Here is a 21,062-nt window from a genome sequence, read left to right as displayed (position 1 = left end):
AGAAAAACAGTGGGTGCAAAACAACACTAGATAAAGGTGATACAGGCTGGCAGATTATTGTACTGCAGCTGTAGCACATACTGTAGGTAAACACTGGGTTATTAAAGTGAAAATTCAGAGTGAGCATACCTTGATTTACTGTATAAATGTGTCATGTGTAATAATTTATTCTGCTAATGTGCCGACAAAGAAAAATACCTGGAGGCAGTGAGCCCGTGGGATAATAAGATGTGTCACCAAGGCTACAACACATCCTTCCTGACATCTGTCAACAAATAATGTTAACTGAGGTTACCGCAAACGGTGTGAATGCTTAAATCCACTATTACCATAATCAAATTATTCCCAATAATCTGGTTATAGCGCACATGTAATCGCACTGAGTGGTGGTGGACAGGACAACAAGTAATTCAGTAATCAGTCGGGCATCAAAGTGTTTGTGTGTCAGGTTGGGCCAGTTGTTTGAACAGGGTGATTGGACTTCACACTGGCCCAGTGGGATGATTAGACCTGCATTGATCTGCTGCTACATGGACACATACACACATACACACACTTCTAGGAAGAGAGTCCTTATCGCATCATCCCATGAGCAGCCTGAGCCTGGCTGCTCTATCGATTGCCAGAGAAACAAGACCACCCCAGTCTGTGGCTACACACACACACACACACACACACACACACACACACACACAAAAACTAATGGACACGCACACAAGTATAAATATACACAGGAGTGCTGTCAGTGTTTGAAATAAACGTACACACGCATGCTTGCACATGCAAACTCGAAGGCAAACAAATGTTCGTACACTGATTAATGTGTGTACTTAGACACAGTCACACAGAGTCAGACAGAAACATGATGCATCCTTGTTTTCATCCTGCCCTGGCAGTGAACTAGCACTGCAGATTTACAGGACTTTCTCAGAACTGAAAACAAGGAAATTCTTAAAATAAACCTCTGTGTTCCCAGAATTGCATAAGCAGCCTCGTTAGGCAGAGAGCCGCAGATGGAGAGTCGGAGTCAGATAAACACAGAACTGGCGAAGTTCACAAGGCCTCTCCAGGTCTCTCCAATTACACAAATCTCAACGGAAAGATAAGGGATGAACATAGCTTGGGCGTGTTTCAAAAGTGTGAGCGTTTGTTTTTTCTGGTCTCTAAGTGGTCACAGAGATGAGTTTTGGTGGGTGGGGTGTCAATTTAAAGTTGCAGCACACCTCGTGGTTTTAGGCGCACGCTTCTGTCAAATTAGCAAACCTAAAATAATCCAAAACTAAAGCGCTTCCACCCATTTTGGCAGGAGACTGCGTCTGTGATCTTAGAATATATAAAAATTCTGTTTATATTATGAGTAGAGTGCATGAATGAATTTGAGTTCCTGAGGGCTACAGATGCCACACTGCCGCTTCTAAGATTAACTTTTACACAGTCAATCAGTATTTTTTTAATCAAATGTGGGATCAGAAACAGTTTAGTTTTTGCAAAAAGCAACCAGTTATTTAAAGTAAATTATGTCTCCACTCTGTAATATTTCATTTTTAAGGATCTGAAGATGTAAATGAAAAATGTAGGTTTACTGTAGCTGGTCTATTCCATTTCTTGCCCATATAAATGCAACTTTACCATAGTTGCATTAGAGAATGAAGGAACTCTAGGCTGAACCCTGACTTATATCAATGTGGAAGAGAGGTGCTGACACATTAGCAGTCGCTCGCTTTATTTATGATTTGGTTGAGGTTTTTTTTATTGGCTTGGCAGCGTAACCGAGGATTGTTAATCAGGGCGCTAAATCTAGATGTCGCCAAGTCATTTTGATGAGGTTGTATACTGATATATGCTGCTATTGTTCAGGCATGTAAACAACTGAGCAACTAAAGTCTATTTCTAACCAACCAGTCACCTTTGATTGGTCCACCAAGGCAATCTTGTTTATGACTGTCCAAACGGTGGCTGACCTAAGAGAGTTAAAACTGTCACTCTCATCAATATCTGTGACCCCAGTGGCACAGCTTGACCCTCCGTGGGTCGCTGGGGATCAGAGGTCAAAGCTAGTGACCCTCAGGTTCCTTCACATGGCCGGGCAGGGCGGCGGGGCTTTAAGTGGTGGGAGGATTGATGGAGGCAGATTTGACTGCGATGGATAAATGGAGGAGGATTTATGAGGCTGAGCGCTGGGTAATGGACCCTGACTGTGACCATGGAGCGGCCTTGGTCACTTCACAAAGTTGCATCATTGACATTGTGGTGAAGTATGAGTGTGTGTGTGTGTGTGTGTGTGTGTGTGTGTGTGGGTGGGCGGAGGGCAGAGGGGGGTGTCATGACTGAGATTTTTTCGTGAAGCAGCCTATTTGTAGATTCATTTAGAAAATCCATTACAGCCACTTTGGAAATAAGTCGTTTCTTACAGTTCATCATTCAGTATCTGTGAAAACTCCAGGATCCATTCTTTAAAAGTGCTATTATTTAGTCCAGCTGTCCTTGCAGTAGTAAAGGTATTTTGGTACTTAATGTACCTGCTTGTCCTCGCAGCTTGATTTAATGTTTTGCAGTTCATCATAGTGTAAGAGGAGGTGACAACTTTTTTCCACTTAGCGGGTCTCTCACTTTCCATTTAATTCTTTAGCAATTGTTCAGCAGGTCGGCTGCAAAGCACATTTTGTTTGAGTGTTAGCAGTTACCTTTTTAAAACCTGATACGTGCTCGCTCTTCAGTCTGAATGTTTGTATCTATTTTTATCTGTACTCACTTTCCATGAATGTACCAGACAGGTGGGGGCAGGAAGGTAATAACCATCCATTAGGTTTTATTGCCTTCTATACATGGACTTTCAAAACTTGTAAACTACCATGTGCTGCTCTGGAAGATGTAGAGAAATAGAAATGGTGCTTTATGAGGTTGCACAGTCTCAATGAAAGCACCAGTGTACTAGTACAATGTTACACATGAAAATCTTAAAAAATCATTTCACAGAACACAGCAGGCTGTCTCTAGAGTCAGTGTTTGGTTTGTCTGTCCTGGGCTATTGTAGAAAGATGGCGACCTCAGTGTAAGAGGACCCGCTTCCTATGTAGAGGTAATGAAAATGTGCCTATTCTAATTTTCAGGTGATTATACGTTAATTAAAACACACTTATTAATATTATATTACATTTTAAGTCCATTCTACTAGATGCTACTAGATTCTACACAGTGCACCTTTAAGTAGCAACATAATACATTCTTTTCAAATATAATGTTGTATTCATAGTGTAAGAGCTTCTGAATAACCTCCGTATTTACCAGGAACTTTTTTTTTTTCTTAACTCTATATATTCATGGTTTGAATTAGAGTGCTAAAGAAGATTTACTCCAACTGAAACACTTTCAACTGCCACATATACGGCTTTGCCTCGATTGGTGCTGCTTCAGGCAAATTTGCATCTACTGACTTGTTTTTATGTGTTCATGCTGCCTCTGCAATTCTCTAAACAAAAGGCCTATTTTATAACTAACATGGAATGTATCTGCAGATAGTATTTGACCTATTTTAGATGCACATAAGATAAATAGATAATCAACAGCAGAAAGCAGAAGGCATTGATAGTTTGGAGAGCTTTCTGGTCTATTTTTCTGATGCCTGCTTTTTTTTTCCTGCCTATTTCTGTGTTAAATAAATCAAAGCACATTTCATTACTGCAAATCATGTTTGCTGTTTAGTTTCTACTCAACGTTTCTACATGAAATCTGCTTTTCTAAATCACATTAGACCGCTTTTCTGTTGACAATAAAGCAAAAAGAAAAATCATGAACTGAGCACAAGTGAGATCTTAAATAAAAGAAGTGAAAGTTTTGAAAGTTTTTGTGCTTTTCGACACCTTTGAATTTCCTCTCATCAGTGACAATGAGTCAGCGTTGTGCTAGGAAGGTAGTTTTCTTTTAACATTCACTGCTAGTAGCAGTAGAAAACCCGACTGTGACTGGTGAGAATGAATTATAGTCATTGATAGAAATTATTAGACAAACATGAACACAGCATTGGATGACCAAACATGTGGATACTGTTTAAGACAGAAAGGATAGTTGTTGGATGGTTGGAATGACCGCTTTTTCATCTGTCTTCAATCACAAACCACAGACTCACACGGTGACCCTCGCCAATTCCTTCTTCCCTACTTGTTCTCCTCCTTTGCTCTCTCTATTCTGACCACGTTAGACCAGGACCCTGTCACTGACCCTCCAAAGAGAGATTGATTACAGGAAAGGAGAGAATTTTGTTTGCCTTCCCTTTTCTGCGTCTCTCACTTTTCTAGTTCTGCTCCCTCCCTCCTTCTTCTGTCAATATCTTTTGGCTCTCTCCTTCTTTCTGTTTATCTCGTGCACTCTGCTTTTTCTCTCCCCTGTCTTTATTTTCTCATCTGTCGAGTCAGATTTGAAAACACCCTGGTACGGGTTTTACATCCACAAATACCCGTCTGCTCCCTCTTGGGTGGATATTAAAAGCAAGAGGCAGCACAAAGGTCCAAATTAGATTCTCTTGAATTGTTTTATTGTGGATTCAGACCTGCCCATGTTACCTCTCCCTCTCTCAGCTCCTTTAGGCTGTGTCAAATGGTTGTGGTGAGTGTGTGTGTGTGTGTGTGTGTGTGTGTGTGTGTGTGTGTGTGTGATTGGGGGTGTGGAGGCAACAGCTGGTCAATGAAAATGTATCCTTTGGGTGGGAGTGGGGTTTAGGCGTTTTGCTGAAAGGATGGGGAGGTGGTTGGTTCACTGTCAGGGTCTGTGAGTCATCCTAAAACAAATGTAAGCCTTTGTAAAGGGATTACAATGTGAAAAATATACATTTCCCTCACCATGCAGTTATGAATCAGCATTTTGTTGAGCTACCAGGGGTTTATCAAACTCTCTGAGCCTCCCTGATGCTCATTTCAACAAGTGTGAGGACGTGATTTTAAGTGTCGTGACAGTGTAATTTCTGTTATTTGTTAGACTTTGCAGAGAAATTGTACTGCATTTGATTTCTTAAACTACCAGTCATACCAGCAAATGATGCAAATGAACAACTGACTGACATCCCCTCTTTCTCAATTTCTTTCTCTCTGTCTCCAACAGACACACCTCTGTTGGTGAGGAGCAGCAGTGACTCGGCTCTGGCCCCATCCTTCGAGGCTCCAGCCACGCCCCCACCTGATGATCATGGAAACGGGTCCCCTGAACCGGTGAGCAGTGTCACTTTGTCATAAAAATGGTGTTATTATTGGGTAAAGATGCCAATTTTCTATGCCGATTTTAGTTATTTGAAAATGAGGGCAATGATTTTCTACCCAATTTCATTGCTTTTTCAAGAGGAAAAGAACAAAGGGGCTTATTGTTTCAACATAAATCTGACTCAAATTCTCCTGCAAGTGACCTCCTACCATTGGTAAAGTTGCTCAGGGGAAGCTAAATATCTTAATCAAAGCAAAACACAGAGAAGAGTTGGTAAATATAAAACGGGGTAAATAAATAACTCATGTAGAGATGAACAAATTACATTTACTATTACATTTCTGTTGTGTACCATTCCCTTTGAAGACAAAGAGAGAAAGCCATTCCTCTTGTGGTCCAGCTCCATGCCCCAGGCTCTACTTTGAAAGGGTCGGCTTTTCAAGTGCTCTCCGTCTTTTCGGAACAGGCCGCCATTAAGGAGGACTTTGTTTGCTTCCTTTTCTCATCCCTCTGTGGGTGATTGTGTGTGTGTGTGTATGGTGGATGGAGGCTGTGTGAGGTCACACTCGACTGTGTGTCTGTGTGAGGGGAAACTCAGGTAAGGAGACAGAGGGAGGGAGGGAGAGAGAGGGAGTCCTGTTGTTTACCCCCACTGTGTTCAACACAGCAGTGACTAAGCAGAACTCAGACATCAGTGGGCGGCGAGTAAACACGATGACATAGCCCATATTTCTTGTCCAAAAAACGTCAGGCCTCATATCCTTCAAACAGCACTGCCTGGCCAGAGTGAACAGGCTCATTATAGATGATTTAAAAGATCCGCATAGAAAAATCCACATCTTTCAGCTGCCTGGCAGATGAAGCCAGAGCCTCAGACCTCATCAGCCTCATTTAAACCCAGACAGTTTTGCTCTCAAGCTCACTGGTTAATGTTACTACAGTGTCTCATTGTTTTTTGGTATTCACAGTATTTTCAAGTAATTTCTGTTTAATTGATGGGTGGATAAATCTATCACCACAGTATAACATCTTTTCTTTTCCCTATGAAAAGGTTTCTTTATTCTTCCAGCCATTTTTAGCCGTGCTTTTTGTTTTTTAGACTCTATGAATGGCACTCTCAGTTGGTTGGTTGGTCCACCACTTTGGTCCAGCCTCAAATATCTGGATGGACCCCTAAATTTGACACGGACATTTGGGTGATCCTGTGATTTTTCCCAGTAGTGTACCATGTGAACTTGACCTTCAGACCATGACCTTGACATTTGGTCAGTGACTTCAAAAGTGACAATTGTTAGTTTACAATTGAACTAATCTGAGATATCCGGTCAAGACTGTTGGGGACTGTATAACCTACATACTGTATGACACAGATGGGAACAAAGACTCTATTATATGTCGTCTTGTAGTGTGTGTGTCCGTTTCTGTGTGTGTTAATGTGTGTGTAAGACTAGGAGGTCACAGTTCTTGGGCATATTGAGTCCTGGGCCTGATGGACTTCCATAGATCAATACAGTATCACTTCATCCTCACCCATCCTAACTGTAGTGCTACCCACCCCCCTTATCTGTACACATTTATTCACTCAAACACACACTTAAACACTTAAAAGTAACACACACTCACACACACTTGTGTTCTTTTTTTGTCTTGGAGGAGGTATTGAAGACTAGATAAAATGTAATTAAGGCTGATACAGTGATAAATATGCGCCCTAACCCTTTAATTGATTTTACTGCCTGCTACGGTGAAGGCCAAGGTTGGCCCACTTCTCTCTCCTTTTGATTCGTATGTAGTCTGTGCACATACCTCCCTTAGTATTTCTTTCTCCTTTTATCAGAGGAGCTAATGAAAGTTGCAAAAGGCTGAGCAGTGCTAAACATGCAGCCGGCCCTTTAATTGATTTGGACTTCCTGCCATGTTCAAATCTAATAAATGAGACGTTTAATGTTACCCACTAACTGCTGAATCCTTTCTCTCTCTCTCTCGCTCCTCTCACCCCCATTGCTCTCCTTTTCCTCGTTATGTTTGTTCTTTCTGTCCCACTCCCTCTCTCTGCCTCCCACATTTTTGACAGACTTTCAACACCTCGAGGTGCAGTGATGTAATACATGTTAACACAGCAGAGAGTTGGACTTTAAAGGGGACATATGCTTTTTAGTCATTATGCATGTTTATGTCAGATGTTCATATACCAATAAACATATGGTATAGACTCCCCAAGAGCAGAAAGTACTGGCTGCAGACTGCTCTGCATGCTCCTTTTTTTCTACCTTCAGCCCGAGCTGACGTGGGCTCATGATGGATTTCTTTATATGGTCATGCCTACCATGACTTGAGTTGAGCTGGTGTGCTGTGAATGTTTTTCTACTACAAAAGCAGAGTAAAATAAGTAGTTCACCTGTTGGAGGTGTGCTGATTGTGTGCAGCTCTTCTCTCTTGATATATATATATCTATATGTATATGTGTATGTGTATATATATATAGCATAATAGATCTGCTTTAAAATGTTACAGTCTTTCCAGTGTTAAAGGACTGCACTGCATTTGCAAGTTTGTTTCAACAAGAATGAAGGTTAAAGTGTGAGCATGGCAGTCAGTTGATGTGATGGATATGATGAGGGTCAGAGAGCACTGGTTCATGCACTGAGGCTGTGATCCTGCAGTGTATGTACATACACACACACACACTTACTCACTCACACATACGCACGCACATGTAAAAAGACACGCTATTTCTTAGGCGCCTGACGTGTAGCAGATGACTACAGCACTCGGAGGAAATACACAAAAGAAACACACACCTCATTACTCATCCGTCTGACAACAACCCCACATACTCAAACACCTCATCTCTCATATATCTGCACACTGCCCCGTCACTCACACATACATCAGACTACACACAGCACCCAAAATACAAAAAACATGGCTAGAAGTGTGCAACACAATAACAGAGCAGAGAACCTGTTAGCTGTGCTTAGACAGGTTGTCAGACAGGTTTCACAAATGATTTGAGCGTTTATCCCAGGACCACAAAGCCTGCCACATTCAAATCAGAGTGCGAGGAAATAGATGTAAAATGTAAAAGATGTAAAATTAAAATGCACTCACTTTCACTGGGAAACTGCAGTTGAAACATTTGAAATGACTTGCATATCTCAAAACTATGATTTGTGGGTGCTTTCATAATACACTCAAATGGGAGTTACAGTTTAAATTAAGCCACTAAAAGCAGTTAAAGTGGCAGCTGGCTTCAGTAAAACTGTTGATAGGAGCTGAAGTGTCAGCACAAAGTGTAACCACTGATAAGTGTTATTAGAAGTGATGAATATGGATGGCACTTCTTCAGAAAGTCAAGTTTGAATGAATTTGAACTAACAAGTCATTAGTTTGAACTAATTCAAATACAACACATACTGTAATGTATTAGAGATATAATTTACTTTGACTGTCATAAGTATATATATGTCCACCCATTGGTCAGGGAGGGCATTTTATTATATTTCCAATATGGTGTCATACAACTGCACTGTGTGTTAGATTGAACTGTGTTAGACAAGATTGTAGAGCTGACATCGTTCTGCTCATTTAATGTCTCCGCTGCCTCACGTCTGTGGTCAACTAGCTGCCAAGTCATCACATTTGTTGTTGTAGACTAAGACAGCTGCTTTTAACATAGTTGGCAGACAGCCAGAACTTTGTTGGTAACTTTAATGTTCACAATGTACCCCCGAAAATACTTCTACACACTGCTGCTCAAACGCTTCAGTGTCGTGATTATCTGATTAGCATGGCTTTGCTCACTACTGTCCGACTCCATTTTTTCTTTATTGGTTTAGAAAGTACAGCTCATTACAGTTCAAATATTTAATGTTTCCCAACGTTCGATCAAGTGTGAGTTCAAGTGTAAGCACTGACAGAGGTTCAAGAGTTCAAGTGTCAATTGACGTGTAAACACAGGTGGGAGTGAAGTGCCAGTTGAACCAGTAGCACTAGTCTGGTATGGATGAGTATTATCATTTTATTGTAATGCTATACTTTTGTACAAACCTTACTTTGAGGAATACAAACACATTTTTCTACAAATCCATTACAAAAACAACCCTACAAATGTGATCCACTGTATGTGATCAAAAGTAATGGTTCCATCGTTTCACACACAAAGCAAGCAGTAGATGTACATAGAGGGATATAGATGGCACTGACGTTTCTTCTTTGTGTGTTGAGACGCAAGCGGTGAGCCTGGCGAGCTGATTGGCTGAGCACAGCATGGCTTACAAAGAGGAAAGCTGCTGTTTTTATGGTGTGATCCCTTCATTACGGCGTGATCCCTTCATTTTAAAGTATTAAAGAAAGGCAGGTTTGTGTCTGTGTGTATGTGTGCATACATCCTCACATGCCATATCTTACATAATACATGTACTATACTAGTAGTGAAGCAGAAATACAAGGGTACACGGTACAATGCCTGTATAACTCGATGTACAACAAGTGCAAGTGTGCTTTTGATGTGTGTATACATGTGTTCACTTGCACTCCTGGCAGCCTCATGTTCCCAAAGGCTATGTGTCAGTACCTGACTCTGCAGCTGTGTGTATGCACTGTAGTGGGAGAAGACTGTCTCGCTTGTGGATGTTAGCTAATGGCGTTGCGGGAAGATGCACAGCAACAATGGAGCCTCCCGCTCCTCTTTCTGCCCCTGCACACACACACATACGCTTCTATTGTGGGGTAATCTCACACTGCCCAGATAAGTGGGTCACTATTTATGCAAGCGGCATATGTGTGTGAGTGTGTGTGTGTGTGTGTGTGTGGGTGTGTTCACAAATACAATATTTTTATATTTGCAGCTCAGCAGGGTCGATATGTGGAGGTGTGTGAGGGTGTGTGAGCGTTATAATGCATTTATTTACTCTGTGTGTGTGACAGGGGGTCCACTGGGGAGATGGGTGTGTAGGGCTGGGAGGGGCGGGGGGTTGCTAAGTAGCGGGCTGGTGGGCGGGAGCTTTTTAACCATTAGTACTGGTGACACAATGAAAGTGACAAGCCAGAAGGACCTAATTGCACCCTTCTTGTCTTTAGCGATTTGGGGCAATTTCTCTCTCCCACCCCTCGAGTGTGTTTCAGCGTCTTGCAACAGTTTGAGGCTTTTTCGTTTTTTCTATCTCTCCACATTTGTCTCTCCCATCGTTTTTATACCTTTGCCCCGGGGTTGTTGATTTTGCCGACTTAAATATAGAGCCTTGTCTGACACGGGGCAGGGATGGAGGGAGGGGGAGGGAGAGGTAGATAGATAGAAATATACATAGACAGAGTGAAAGAAGGACAGCGGCGCGTGGTCGGGAGCTCAGCGTCCGGCACTCTTTCTCTCTTCGCTGTCAGCAAAGGTGATGGATGGCTTTAGATTGTTTTGTTAATTGACGACGGGCCTCCTTGTATTTGCCGGCCGGCTACTGTTTGTTTTTTTAGTGTCTGTGTAAAACCAGGAAACTCTTAATTTGTCACAACAGCTATATTCACTGTGTTGACCCCTTTCTTGTTTTCTCTTTTACAGGAAATCAACCATGTACTGAAAGGAGCTGTGGAAAGACTGCGCACAGACGACATCCCTGCCAGCATGAGCCGGATTAACTTCAGGTAAGTGTGTGTGTGTGTGTGTGTGTGTGTGCAGGTGTGTATATGGCAGTGGACATGTCATAGATACATAGTGTGGTGCAGTGATGGAGACTAGGATTAACACTCCAGCCTTTGTTTGACATCCTGACACACTGACTGGATTAAACAGTCTCATGAATGTGTGTGTGTGTGTGACCCATTATGAGGTGTGTGGGATAGTCTGTTATTTGTCAGCTGGAAAGAGAGGTGAGTTTTGACCAAGAGTAGGAGGGGAATTACTCCTCATCTTTCTCTCCTGTGATTAGACATGAGGAGAAGTTTTTACTCTCATTATTGCCATGTGTGTCTTGTAGTGTATGGCCACAAGGGAACCAGATTTCATTTAAAAACATTCACAGTTCTTTCCATAAAATGTAGACACTAAAAACGAGAATCAATGACATCAACAAGATAGCCAAAAGCAAAAATAAGAAAAAATGTCTTTCATATTTTCAGAAAGATCTAAGTAAATAAAATATAGATCATAGCTCAATTTAAATCAGTGGAGAACAGCTATGTGTTTGCTTTAGATAAGTGATGATTAAGTGATTAAGAACTAAATTCAATGTTTACAAAAGTCATCACAAACTTTGCAACTTTTCACATCAAATGTTTCCTTTATTATCTGATACAGTAACCCTGGTTATGACAACATGCTGCATTGTAGTGCCATACTTGATACCAATAACAAACTATCAAGGCAGATAAATAGAAGAAGTACAAAAACAGTTTTAGGACTGAGGTTTATGTCATCTACAAGGGAGGACTCAAACATTCCCACAAGCCATTGAAGCACAGGAATAGTTACTGGATTTGGATTTTCTGCTAGGTAGTGTCTGCCTACAGCTCAACACTACACTCAAACTAACATTGGGGCTGAAAGGGAGAAGATTCACCACTGTGGAAGAAATCCAGGATGAGTTTAAAAGATGACTACAACACATCTTTCCAGGAATGGAAGAAGTGCTCGGACTAGTTTATAACATATCAATGACAATACTTTGAAAAGTAATTCTGAAAGATTTATAATGACAGTTTTTATTTAACAATTTCAGGAATTTCTGGGTCCCTCTTGTATGTATTACATGTCAGACAAAATGTCACAATTTCCCTCAAGCGCAAGGTGACATCTTCAAATGTCTTACTTTGTACTGAAATAGTCTGAAACTCAAATATTCAATCTACAATGAAGATAAATCCTCACGTTAGAAAAGCTGAAATCAGAAAAGTTTGGCTTGATGACTGACTTTGATAGGGATTTTCAATTAATTTTCTGTCAATCAACTATTCAATTCAAGGCTTCAGCTCTACCAATATTATTGTATTGTGTAATATTGTAGATGTGGCTGTTATTTATTTAACTTGTGAGCTGAGTAATATCTGTGCTGTTTTGTCTATGAACAGCATCAAATACAAACTGAAAGCTGGCCTGTCGAAGCTTGACTCACTTGTCGTGTGTATGTGTGTGTGCGCACGTGCACATATGTGTACAGGTGAATGAGCGCAGTGTACGTGGGCGGGCACAAACACCTCACCATGGCAACCTCCACCTTTTTTTATTTCTGGGCATGGCACTCGCAGACCTCTGGCATGATAGGAGTTTTATCTTCATTTCCCCAGGCTGTCAGTCAGGCGGTAGCCATGGCAACAATTAACCCCTGCCCATCCCAGCCCTTCACCTGTCTCGTCCAGCAAGCGTGTGACAAGAGCACCGATAATTTTGCGTCGTCCTCTGCAGCCGACTGGATTTTCAGATTAGAAAAATAGTTCTCTGAAGAATAACTGCGGGCGCTCAGGAGAAGACTTGGCTTGGAGTGACAGATGGTGATTTTTCAGCATTTTACAGTACAGTGGTGTCTTGACAGCACTATGATACAATAGAGGCACGGCTCTCACAGATAGTTTGCCATGGTAACAGATGGTTGGCAGTTGAGGAAGCCACGGTGAGCGAGTGAGGGCACATTTTCAGCGAGTCCTGGCCGCGAGTTTGTTAGGCACTCGGCCTCCGTTGATGTAGGGGAAGTCAACCAAGAGTGGGAGCTCCATCTGTCTCACTCCTCGTTGCTCTTTTCATCCGTCCCACTGTCCCTCGCCTCTCTCCCTCTCTCTCTCCCCCCAGTGGAGTGACTGTGTTTGTTTGTGTTTGTGTCAGTGGGATGCTAAAATGGGTGAGCAGAGCTATTCTGCATATTAGCGTGCGGCTCTAACAAGCTGCGGCTGCCTCTGATGAGCTTGTTTGTGTTGCCGTTTGTTTTTTAGATGAATGTAAATGGGCTCAAGGTGTGTGTGTGTGTGTGTGTGTGTTTACACCACCCACACTGTGTGAATATACATCATTCAGAGCCAGGTTTGTACCTGTGTGTGTCCTGGTCTGATTGTTTACCATCACTAAAAGTGAATTCCAAGAGTTTGGTGTGTGTGTGTGTGTGTAGTCCATGGCTTGTGCACACATGTAATTTATATGTAACTGTGTTCTCTAATAGATGTAAATTTGATGCATGTGTGTATCTGTGAATTCAATTTGGAAGAATGTGACTGATGGTGTTTGTGAGGATGCAATAGATGTAGCAATAACAATGCAAATTGGGCGTGTGTGTTTGTACAGTACATGTGTGACCCTGGCAGAGGTTAACGAGAAGCGGGTGACAGTGACAGAAGAGTGCGTTATAATGATCCCAGCTAGTCCTTGGGCTCGTGTAGTCTGCCCTTTACATAGCACATAAACCCTGAACTTGAGTCCTTTTGTTCTTAGACTTGCTTCCTTGTTTTTAACCCCAATGAGACACCTCATCACATCTTTCTCTTCTTGCATTGTAGCTTTTCTCAAAGCTATGGTGGCAAGCTCTGGAGAAAAAATACCTTCACATTTTTTTACCTCTGTCTGAGATTGCTTTTTTTTGTGTGACTCTTTTCATTCAATTCAGAGGCTGAAAGAATGTCTTACACAGGATCTGAAAATGCAAGAGTGAGAAACATTTTTTAGAGGCCAATTTTTAAAAATGGATCTCTGTAAAGATGAAGTGGCTGGTTCACATGTAGATCAAGTCTGCTGAACCCACAACGAAGCCTTCACAGTGACACATGGCCATCAGCCCTGTAGGTAGTGTCACTGGAGTTTTAGCTCTTGTTGCCATGGTGGTTGAATGTATTTATTGTAAGTAACTCTGGACAAAAGCACCAACTAAATTAAAGTAATGTATTATTCACTCGTGCTTAAAACTTAGAGAACACACGCACTATGTACTAGTATATAACTTTAATGATAACAGAAACGATCTGTAGTATTAACAAATGATGATGGTGGTCTCCTGTGTTCTTTTTCTACCACGCCTCCATCATGCTGGTCCCCTCTCTTAACTATCCAATATCAAAAGCAGTCCCTCTTCCTCTTTATCTCTAGTTGTGTTGTCCTTGTTTATGTGCTGTTAAAAGCCAGAGTTCAGGCCTCCGCAGAGATTATTAGAGAAGCTTGTTCTGTTTCATCTCTATCTGCCTTTCTCTTTTATCTCACACTCTCTTCTTCTTCTTTTTTTTTTTTTTGTCCACCGGCTAGATTGGGTAATTTGAGAAGCAGGTAGATAAAGGGTGAAGTAGCCACCTGCGTCCCAGTCACACACAGAGAGATACGCACACTCACATTTTTCTGATGTTTGGCAGGACAACCTGTAAGCTAATTTGTATCCCTATCTGTGTAGCCTGGAGGAAAATGCAAATTGATTTTGAAGCGCTTGCACATAGAAAGGTTGGTAGTGTGTGAGTAAAGCTTTGTATGACAGTATCTGTGTGTTTATGATTGTATTTTGTTGGCAGCACCCACACAAGGACAGTGGAATTTCAATGCAACCGGGGGCCTCTGGGTATCCATGTTGTCCCCTACTGCTCCTCTCTTAGTGGACGGTAAGCATACACACAGATACACACACTATCCCCCCCCCCCCCAAACCCACTTGTAATCAATCGAGACATTCTTATAGAAATGTAGATGTGGAAATATTGACTCATAGAAATGCATAAAAAAATTCAAGTGCTGGCATGTAATCATATGTACATTTACCTCCTCGCAAGGACGCTGGGCCTCCTCATTAAAGGCATTGAGGAAAACAGTCGCTCCAAGAGAGAGAATCTCTTCCAGCAGGACGAGTGTATCGTCAAAATCAACGACACAACACTCCTGGACAAGACATTTGCACAGTAAGTACTCTGAGGCCTGGATGAGCAGGAAGGTGTGTCTGTTTACGCATGTAAATAACTTTCATGGATTTAATAGCGAAACATAAAGATTTAAAGAGACTGGTATGGCCAGCATTAAATCACACATTTACTCAATGAGGCTGCAACTTATTTTCATAAATTAATCAATCAGTTGTTTTCTCGATTGATCGATTAGTAGTTTGGTCTTTAAAATGTCAGAAAACGGTGAAAAATAAAGATATAGGAGACTAAAGAAACAAGAAAATATTCATATTTGAGTTCAAACTCATAGACTTAAAATGATTAATTGATTATCAAAATAGTTGGCAAATGATTTCCTATAGATTGATTATTAAAATGAATCAAGTACTTGTTGCAGCTCTAAACTATTTAAAAGTTCCAGTGAGGTCTTTATAAACAAGGCAGAAACACTGAGTGGCTTTCAGCTGCATCAAATGGTGTTCTGGTAGCATCATAAGTCTGATGACAGACACTGACACTAACTATGCTATATACAGAGCTTTACATTCACCAGATGTTTGGCATTTTTACTTAAAACAACTACTAAAGTAATTGTAAGCATAGTTTCTAATACATTTTCTGTTCTGTTCATCATCTAATCAATGAATCGACTAATCGTTGCCGCTCTAGTTTAAAACACAATTAGGACTGTTCCTGATGAATGATTCACTGCTTGACTGTGGTCCAACACAGAAAAGGGTGATAGGTAGTTAGTTTCTGTTCTCTCACTGATACTCCCCTTGGAGAAATGATGTTCTCTAAGAATACAGATCTTGCATCAGGCTACCCTCGGCGTATTACAATTTGAGTCTGTTTAACAAAGACTTGAGCACCCCCACTCACCCACTCACCCACACACAGCAGGAAACAGCAGCAGGTGAGAGCTGGCAACGGCCTAAAGACAGTAAGACATAGTAATGACTTGGTGTGAAAGATAAACTGCAAAGAAGTCAGCCCATTTTGAGTGCAGATTCACAGATTTATTTATATTCTACATTTATACAAACCTGTGAATCAAGCCTCTGGTGTCACTTCAGCATGCTGAAAACTGATGATGTGCTCAGATACTCATGAAGGGAATTTTAGCACAACTTCAAAACTTAACCCAATGCATTTATGATATACTAGTACTAAGAGAATGCCACTCATGCCATAATGTTACCATGGCGATGGATCATGCACAAAAGTCAAAGTAACTTTTCTTCTGAGAAGTCGTCCCTGGAAACTGTTTAGAAAAGGGCAGCAGAAAAAAAACATTGGCAGGTGATTGGATGAACCTGTCTATCACTGTCTCACCTTTCCAAGCAGGTGGATTCACAAGATCATGTGAGAATCCTCATGGGTTGCCCATTGGTCTAATCCGCCAGTTGTTTCAAAGCAATTATTCAAGTTGGGCAATTCATATTAAAATATGAGATGATTCAAATACTTTTGACTCATATCTGCCCATACATAGACTCCACATCGATGACCTTTGACCCAGTTGCAGGCGATACCGTGTCAGACATCTGGTGTTGTCTGACTCAATTCAGCATTTGTATAGATAAAGCTCTGGTAAAGGTAGTCAGTGGAAATAACGGGTAGCCTAGTTACTTTCATGGCCCTATTATCCGGACTATTAAGTATGATAAAATATTGATGTTTTACTGCATGCATTAATGTTTAATTGGGAGATTTTCCTGAAATATCCATCAGATAAGACTGTTTGTTTGTTTTAGAAACTAGAAAAACACAGTCCACTCATGGTGATAAAGTGATGTTAGACAACAGTGGTTCTTCTTTTCAGACACTAGATTTGAAGAAAGCTTAGTAACCAAACAATGGCAGAGCTTCATTTTGACATTTCAGCAAGTTCCTTAATTGCAAGTTAACAATATTATCTGTCAGTGGTGATGTGTATCATTTCAACTGATAAAAGTGGCAGCCAGCAGCACCAGCAACTCTGGTCTTTTGCTAATGCATACAAACAATATAAAAAGTGATGAGATAAAAGATGCGATAAGAGATTTGTTAGCCGCCGAAAATCAAAACAGAACCAGCTATTGGAACCCAACACCGGAGAAGAGCGTCTTCATTTCTTTATGCGTCTGTCGGGATGTGATGAGGAACTAAAACAAAAGCTCCAAAAAACTGAAAAATAAAGTCTCCTTTGTTTTTGTGTCTATGCATGTGTGTGTGTGTGTGTGTGTGTATACTCCCACTCACCCACCACCACTGCAGCAAGATACCTCACTTGTCACTCAGTTTGCATCCTCTATCAGCCAAAGACAAATCCCCCTCATTCCCTGCCTGCGTTATCTCACCACATCTTCTCTCACAAAAGAGTGCACGTCTCTCTCTCTCTCTCTGTGTGTGTCTCCCTCTCTTTTTCCTCCTAATTCTTTCCTCTCTCCAGCACACACACACCTACAGCCTCCTGTCCCTGTTCTTTCTCTATTTTCTGCATCCTCTCTGTGTGGCAGAGCTGAATGGGTCCATTTAACTGCGTCCCGCTGTGTCGTGTTATGTGGACGTTGTGCTGATAATAGTCTATTAAAGCTGCAATAGGAGCCTGCTGTAAGGTCTCCCACATCTGATAGGGACCAGAGTGTCCCAAACCAGCTGGAAGAGTCACTATGTGCTTGATCCAAATTGAAATACAGCTCCATTAAAGACACCCAAGCCTCAGCCACCATCTTCATTCTCTTTTTTTTAGCAACTTTTCCCCTCCGTGTTTCTCTTGTGGTGTCTTGCTGTTTTACAGTTTCTTAGTGTTTCAGAAACTGGTGAACTGGTTGGTGTGGTGATGGCTCCAGTTAAGATGGCTTTTCATTTACTTCCAACACACATCTACAATTAATGCAGCAAGTGCTTTCCAACAAATGAAATTGCATACACCAAGTGCTTCACATAAAAGGGACATACATTTAAAGCCCAGAATGTGTATATTGCTAATTTCTGGTCTTCTCATAAACCGTATTATGCTGCTAAACCCCATTGCTCCTCTTCCTCTAGGTCACAGGAGGTGTTCCGGCAGGCCATGTCCTCTCCTTCTGTGCATCTTGAGGTTGTCCCTGTTGCCAACAAGCCACGCTACGAGAAGAGCCTGATAGGTCAGCTTTTCACTGGCAACGGTAAAGAGCCCGTGTTGAAAGCAAAGAGTCCAATGGTGGTCCGTGCTAAAACCGACCAGTCCAATCAGCCAGAACAACTCAGACAAGACTCCAAATCAAACGCCAGACTAGAAGTGAGACGACCAGACACGCGTGCCAAGACCCCAGAGCCAGCTGCTTTTAACCCACCACCAGCGGAGCCCCAGCCTGGGTATGGCTCCTTGGAGAGAGTCTCTCCCACACCTCCTGCCATGGCAACAAACTCCTCCCCAACACCTAGGACCCGAAGCCAGAGCCCACTGACCAGTAAGAGCCCTGTTGTACCTGGCCTGGCCAACCTCACCAGCAAGAAGGGTGGCAAAAGGATAAAAATTGATCTAAAGAAAGGTAAATATTCAGCTGAATACTCATTTAGTTTCCAATTACAACAGTCAGCCAACAGTGGGTGAAAGTTGAAGAGAGATTTTTACACATCAAAGACTCTTTTTAGACCTTCACTCATAATAATCTAAAAGTCAAGATATGCTTGTCCCTTGAATTCCCACACATTTATAAAAGCAATATTAAAACATTGGAATATAGCTTTAAATTAATAATGATGTATAGCTGTTTATCATTGATTCACACATTTGAACTGTTTTCATGTGTCTAAATGTTTTCCTATTGCTTGGGTGGTGGATGAGATTGATGAGGATTTAAAAGTTAGGTATTTTTTTGACCTTTGATTTTCTAAATTTCCACAAAACAATGTTTATGTAGTAAAAACTACAATATGCATTTGCACTATCCGCGTAAATGATGAAAAGGAATGGTGGCAAGAATCAAGAGATAATCCACATGGTGCAGGAAATCCATATAGGTCTTATCTGGCAAGATGTTAATCTGATGTAATAACTGGTGAACACAGCTAACTTGTAAATGCTGGATGTTGTATTTTCCCACCAGCACATTGACATTAAATTAATTAATTTGATTTATTTAAGTCAGATGTTTCCCTCTATGGACCACTAAAAGATGATTGTTTATACTGAAACTAACTTTTTACTGTGAAGATGTTATCTTACATAACCTTACATACAGTCTGGTTGTTTTGCTTTTAGATTTGAACCCAGACTGAATCAGTGTGGCTGCCAAACAGATTTATCTCTTCTCTCTCTTAAAACACATCACTGCTAGAGCGCTGATGTGTTGATAGTACGGGAATAGGTTCTTAGAAGTGTGAATAGGCTCTGTTCTAGCAACCTATAGTGTTATGGGGCATTGAAAGGATAGCTGTAATTGGGCTACACACAAACACACACACTACAGGTACCCAGAGAAAACAAAAAAGATATCCAGATTAAAGGATAGAAGAAATTGGGCTCCACACTCTTGAGCTCCAGCTCAAAGCCCTATTCACAACTGTTTTATTGTTAGTTGCTTTCTTTTCCCAGCACCTTTTCATCCCTCCCATTTTCTTCTACTTTTCCCTCCATCCTTCTTTTGTTTGATTTTCTTTACCCCCCATCTCCCTCTATCCCTTTCACCTGATGCAAGATCAGAGCAGAGGATATTATGGGGTTTCTAACACCTTCTCCCTTGGCAACAAGCTCTTTCTCTCCGTGATTGACAGGCGGTGAGGTTTAGGCGCTAATGTAGGGCAGGCAGAGGCTTAGCTTAGAGACCAGATAGCATCGCTCACCGCCTTTAGTATGCCACGCCGGCTTTGCTCTCCATGCACACACACAAGCACACACACACAGAGCGTGGCACATTTCACTCATGGCTTGGGGCTTGTGAGGCCGTGAAAGAGGGAGAGGGTGGAGGCTCTGGGGGTTGATGGCTCATGTATGTGTGTGGCCTCAGATACACACACACACACACACACACACACACACACACACACACAAACTTACACACACACACAAACACACACTTGTAAATGTATACACACAGATAAACACAGGCTCACACGCACAAGGAAAATATTTGTGGAAATCACGTTGATTCCCCAGGGAGGGAAGCTTGAGAAGGGAATTATATCTTTCAGGTTCCTCTTTCTCTTTCTTCCCTCCATCCCCACCTTCCTCCCATCTTTTCCCTCTACCTCCCTTCATCAGCCACCGTTCGGCCTGCTCACACGTGAAATTAAAGGCAGAGTCTGTCTAATCCGGCTAGGAGAGAAGCCTTCTCCCGGCGGATCTGAGGCTGAGCCAAGCAACAAACCCCCAAAGGGAAAAAAGGCACTTAAACAGTAGTTAATGTGGAGGAAGATGCTAAAACTGGCGATTTGGTTCAGCAGGACTCAAGAGGAGTAGAGAGGGAAAAGTCTGTGGTGAGTGAAGAAGGAGAAAGAAAGGAGAAAAGTGACAGAATAGGGAGATGAGTGGGGAAATTCAATTAAAAGGAAATTAAAAAGTCATAAAATTCATAATTAAGTCTCGTCTGCAGGGGGATTGATGTCCCTAATGCGCACCGTGACGCAGGCTGCTTTCTGTCTTACAGGCACAGAAGGTCTGGGCTTCACCGTGGTAACCCGGGACTCCTCGGTCCACGGGCCAGGACCAATCCTGGTGAAGAACATCCTGCAGCGCGGTGCAGCCGTCAAAGATGGCCGCCTGCAGCCTGGAGACCGCATCCTGGAGGTAAGACAGATCTCATCCTGTGAATCTCCCGCAGAGTAGAAAACCAACAGTCTCAACAGTAGCAGTAACAGGAACATCATCATTAGTGGAACAAATTAAGCTCTATGGTGCCCCTGCTGGTTAAACTGAGAACATGTCCACATACAGTCAAATTTAGGATGACTTTGATATCTTTTATATTGTTTCCAATTCTGTTCTAGACAAAGATCTTTCTGCATCTGACTGTGATTTTGATCCCTGTCTTATTTGTAGTATTATATAACCATCCAGGTAGTTTTTGTTTTACCAA

At 41.8% G+C, this 21,062-nt stretch overlaps 1 protein-coding gene across 1 annotated transcript in view; it reads left to right on the top strand.

Moving 5' to 3' along the window:
* Positions 1-21,062, top strand: part of pard3ba (par-3 family cell polarity regulator beta a) — a 153,524-nt gene that overhangs the window by 33,849 nt on the left and 98,613 nt on the right. Inside the window, exons 4-9 of the mRNA XM_053314634.1 lie at positions 5,095-5,201; positions 10,745-10,827; positions 14,656-14,742; positions 14,911-15,036; positions 18,052-18,536; positions 20,634-20,773. Coding sequence (XP_053170609.1) covers positions 5,095-5,201; positions 10,745-10,827; positions 14,656-14,742; positions 14,911-15,036; positions 18,052-18,536; positions 20,634-20,773 — 1,028 coding nt within the window. The remainder of the gene's footprint in view (positions 1-5,094; positions 5,202-10,744; positions 10,828-14,655; positions 14,743-14,910; positions 15,037-18,051; positions 18,537-20,633; positions 20,774-21,062) is intronic.

The sequence above is a fragment of the Scomber japonicus genome, chromosome 24 (genome assembly GCF_027409825.1).
Source record: "Scomber japonicus isolate fScoJap1 chromosome 24, fScoJap1.pri, whole genome shotgun sequence".
Taxonomy (NCBI): domain Eukaryota; kingdom Metazoa; phylum Chordata; class Actinopteri; order Scombriformes; family Scombridae; genus Scomber; species Scomber japonicus.
The sequence above is the reverse complement of the archived record's forward strand: the minus strand, read 5'-3'. Positions and strand labels throughout refer to the sequence as shown.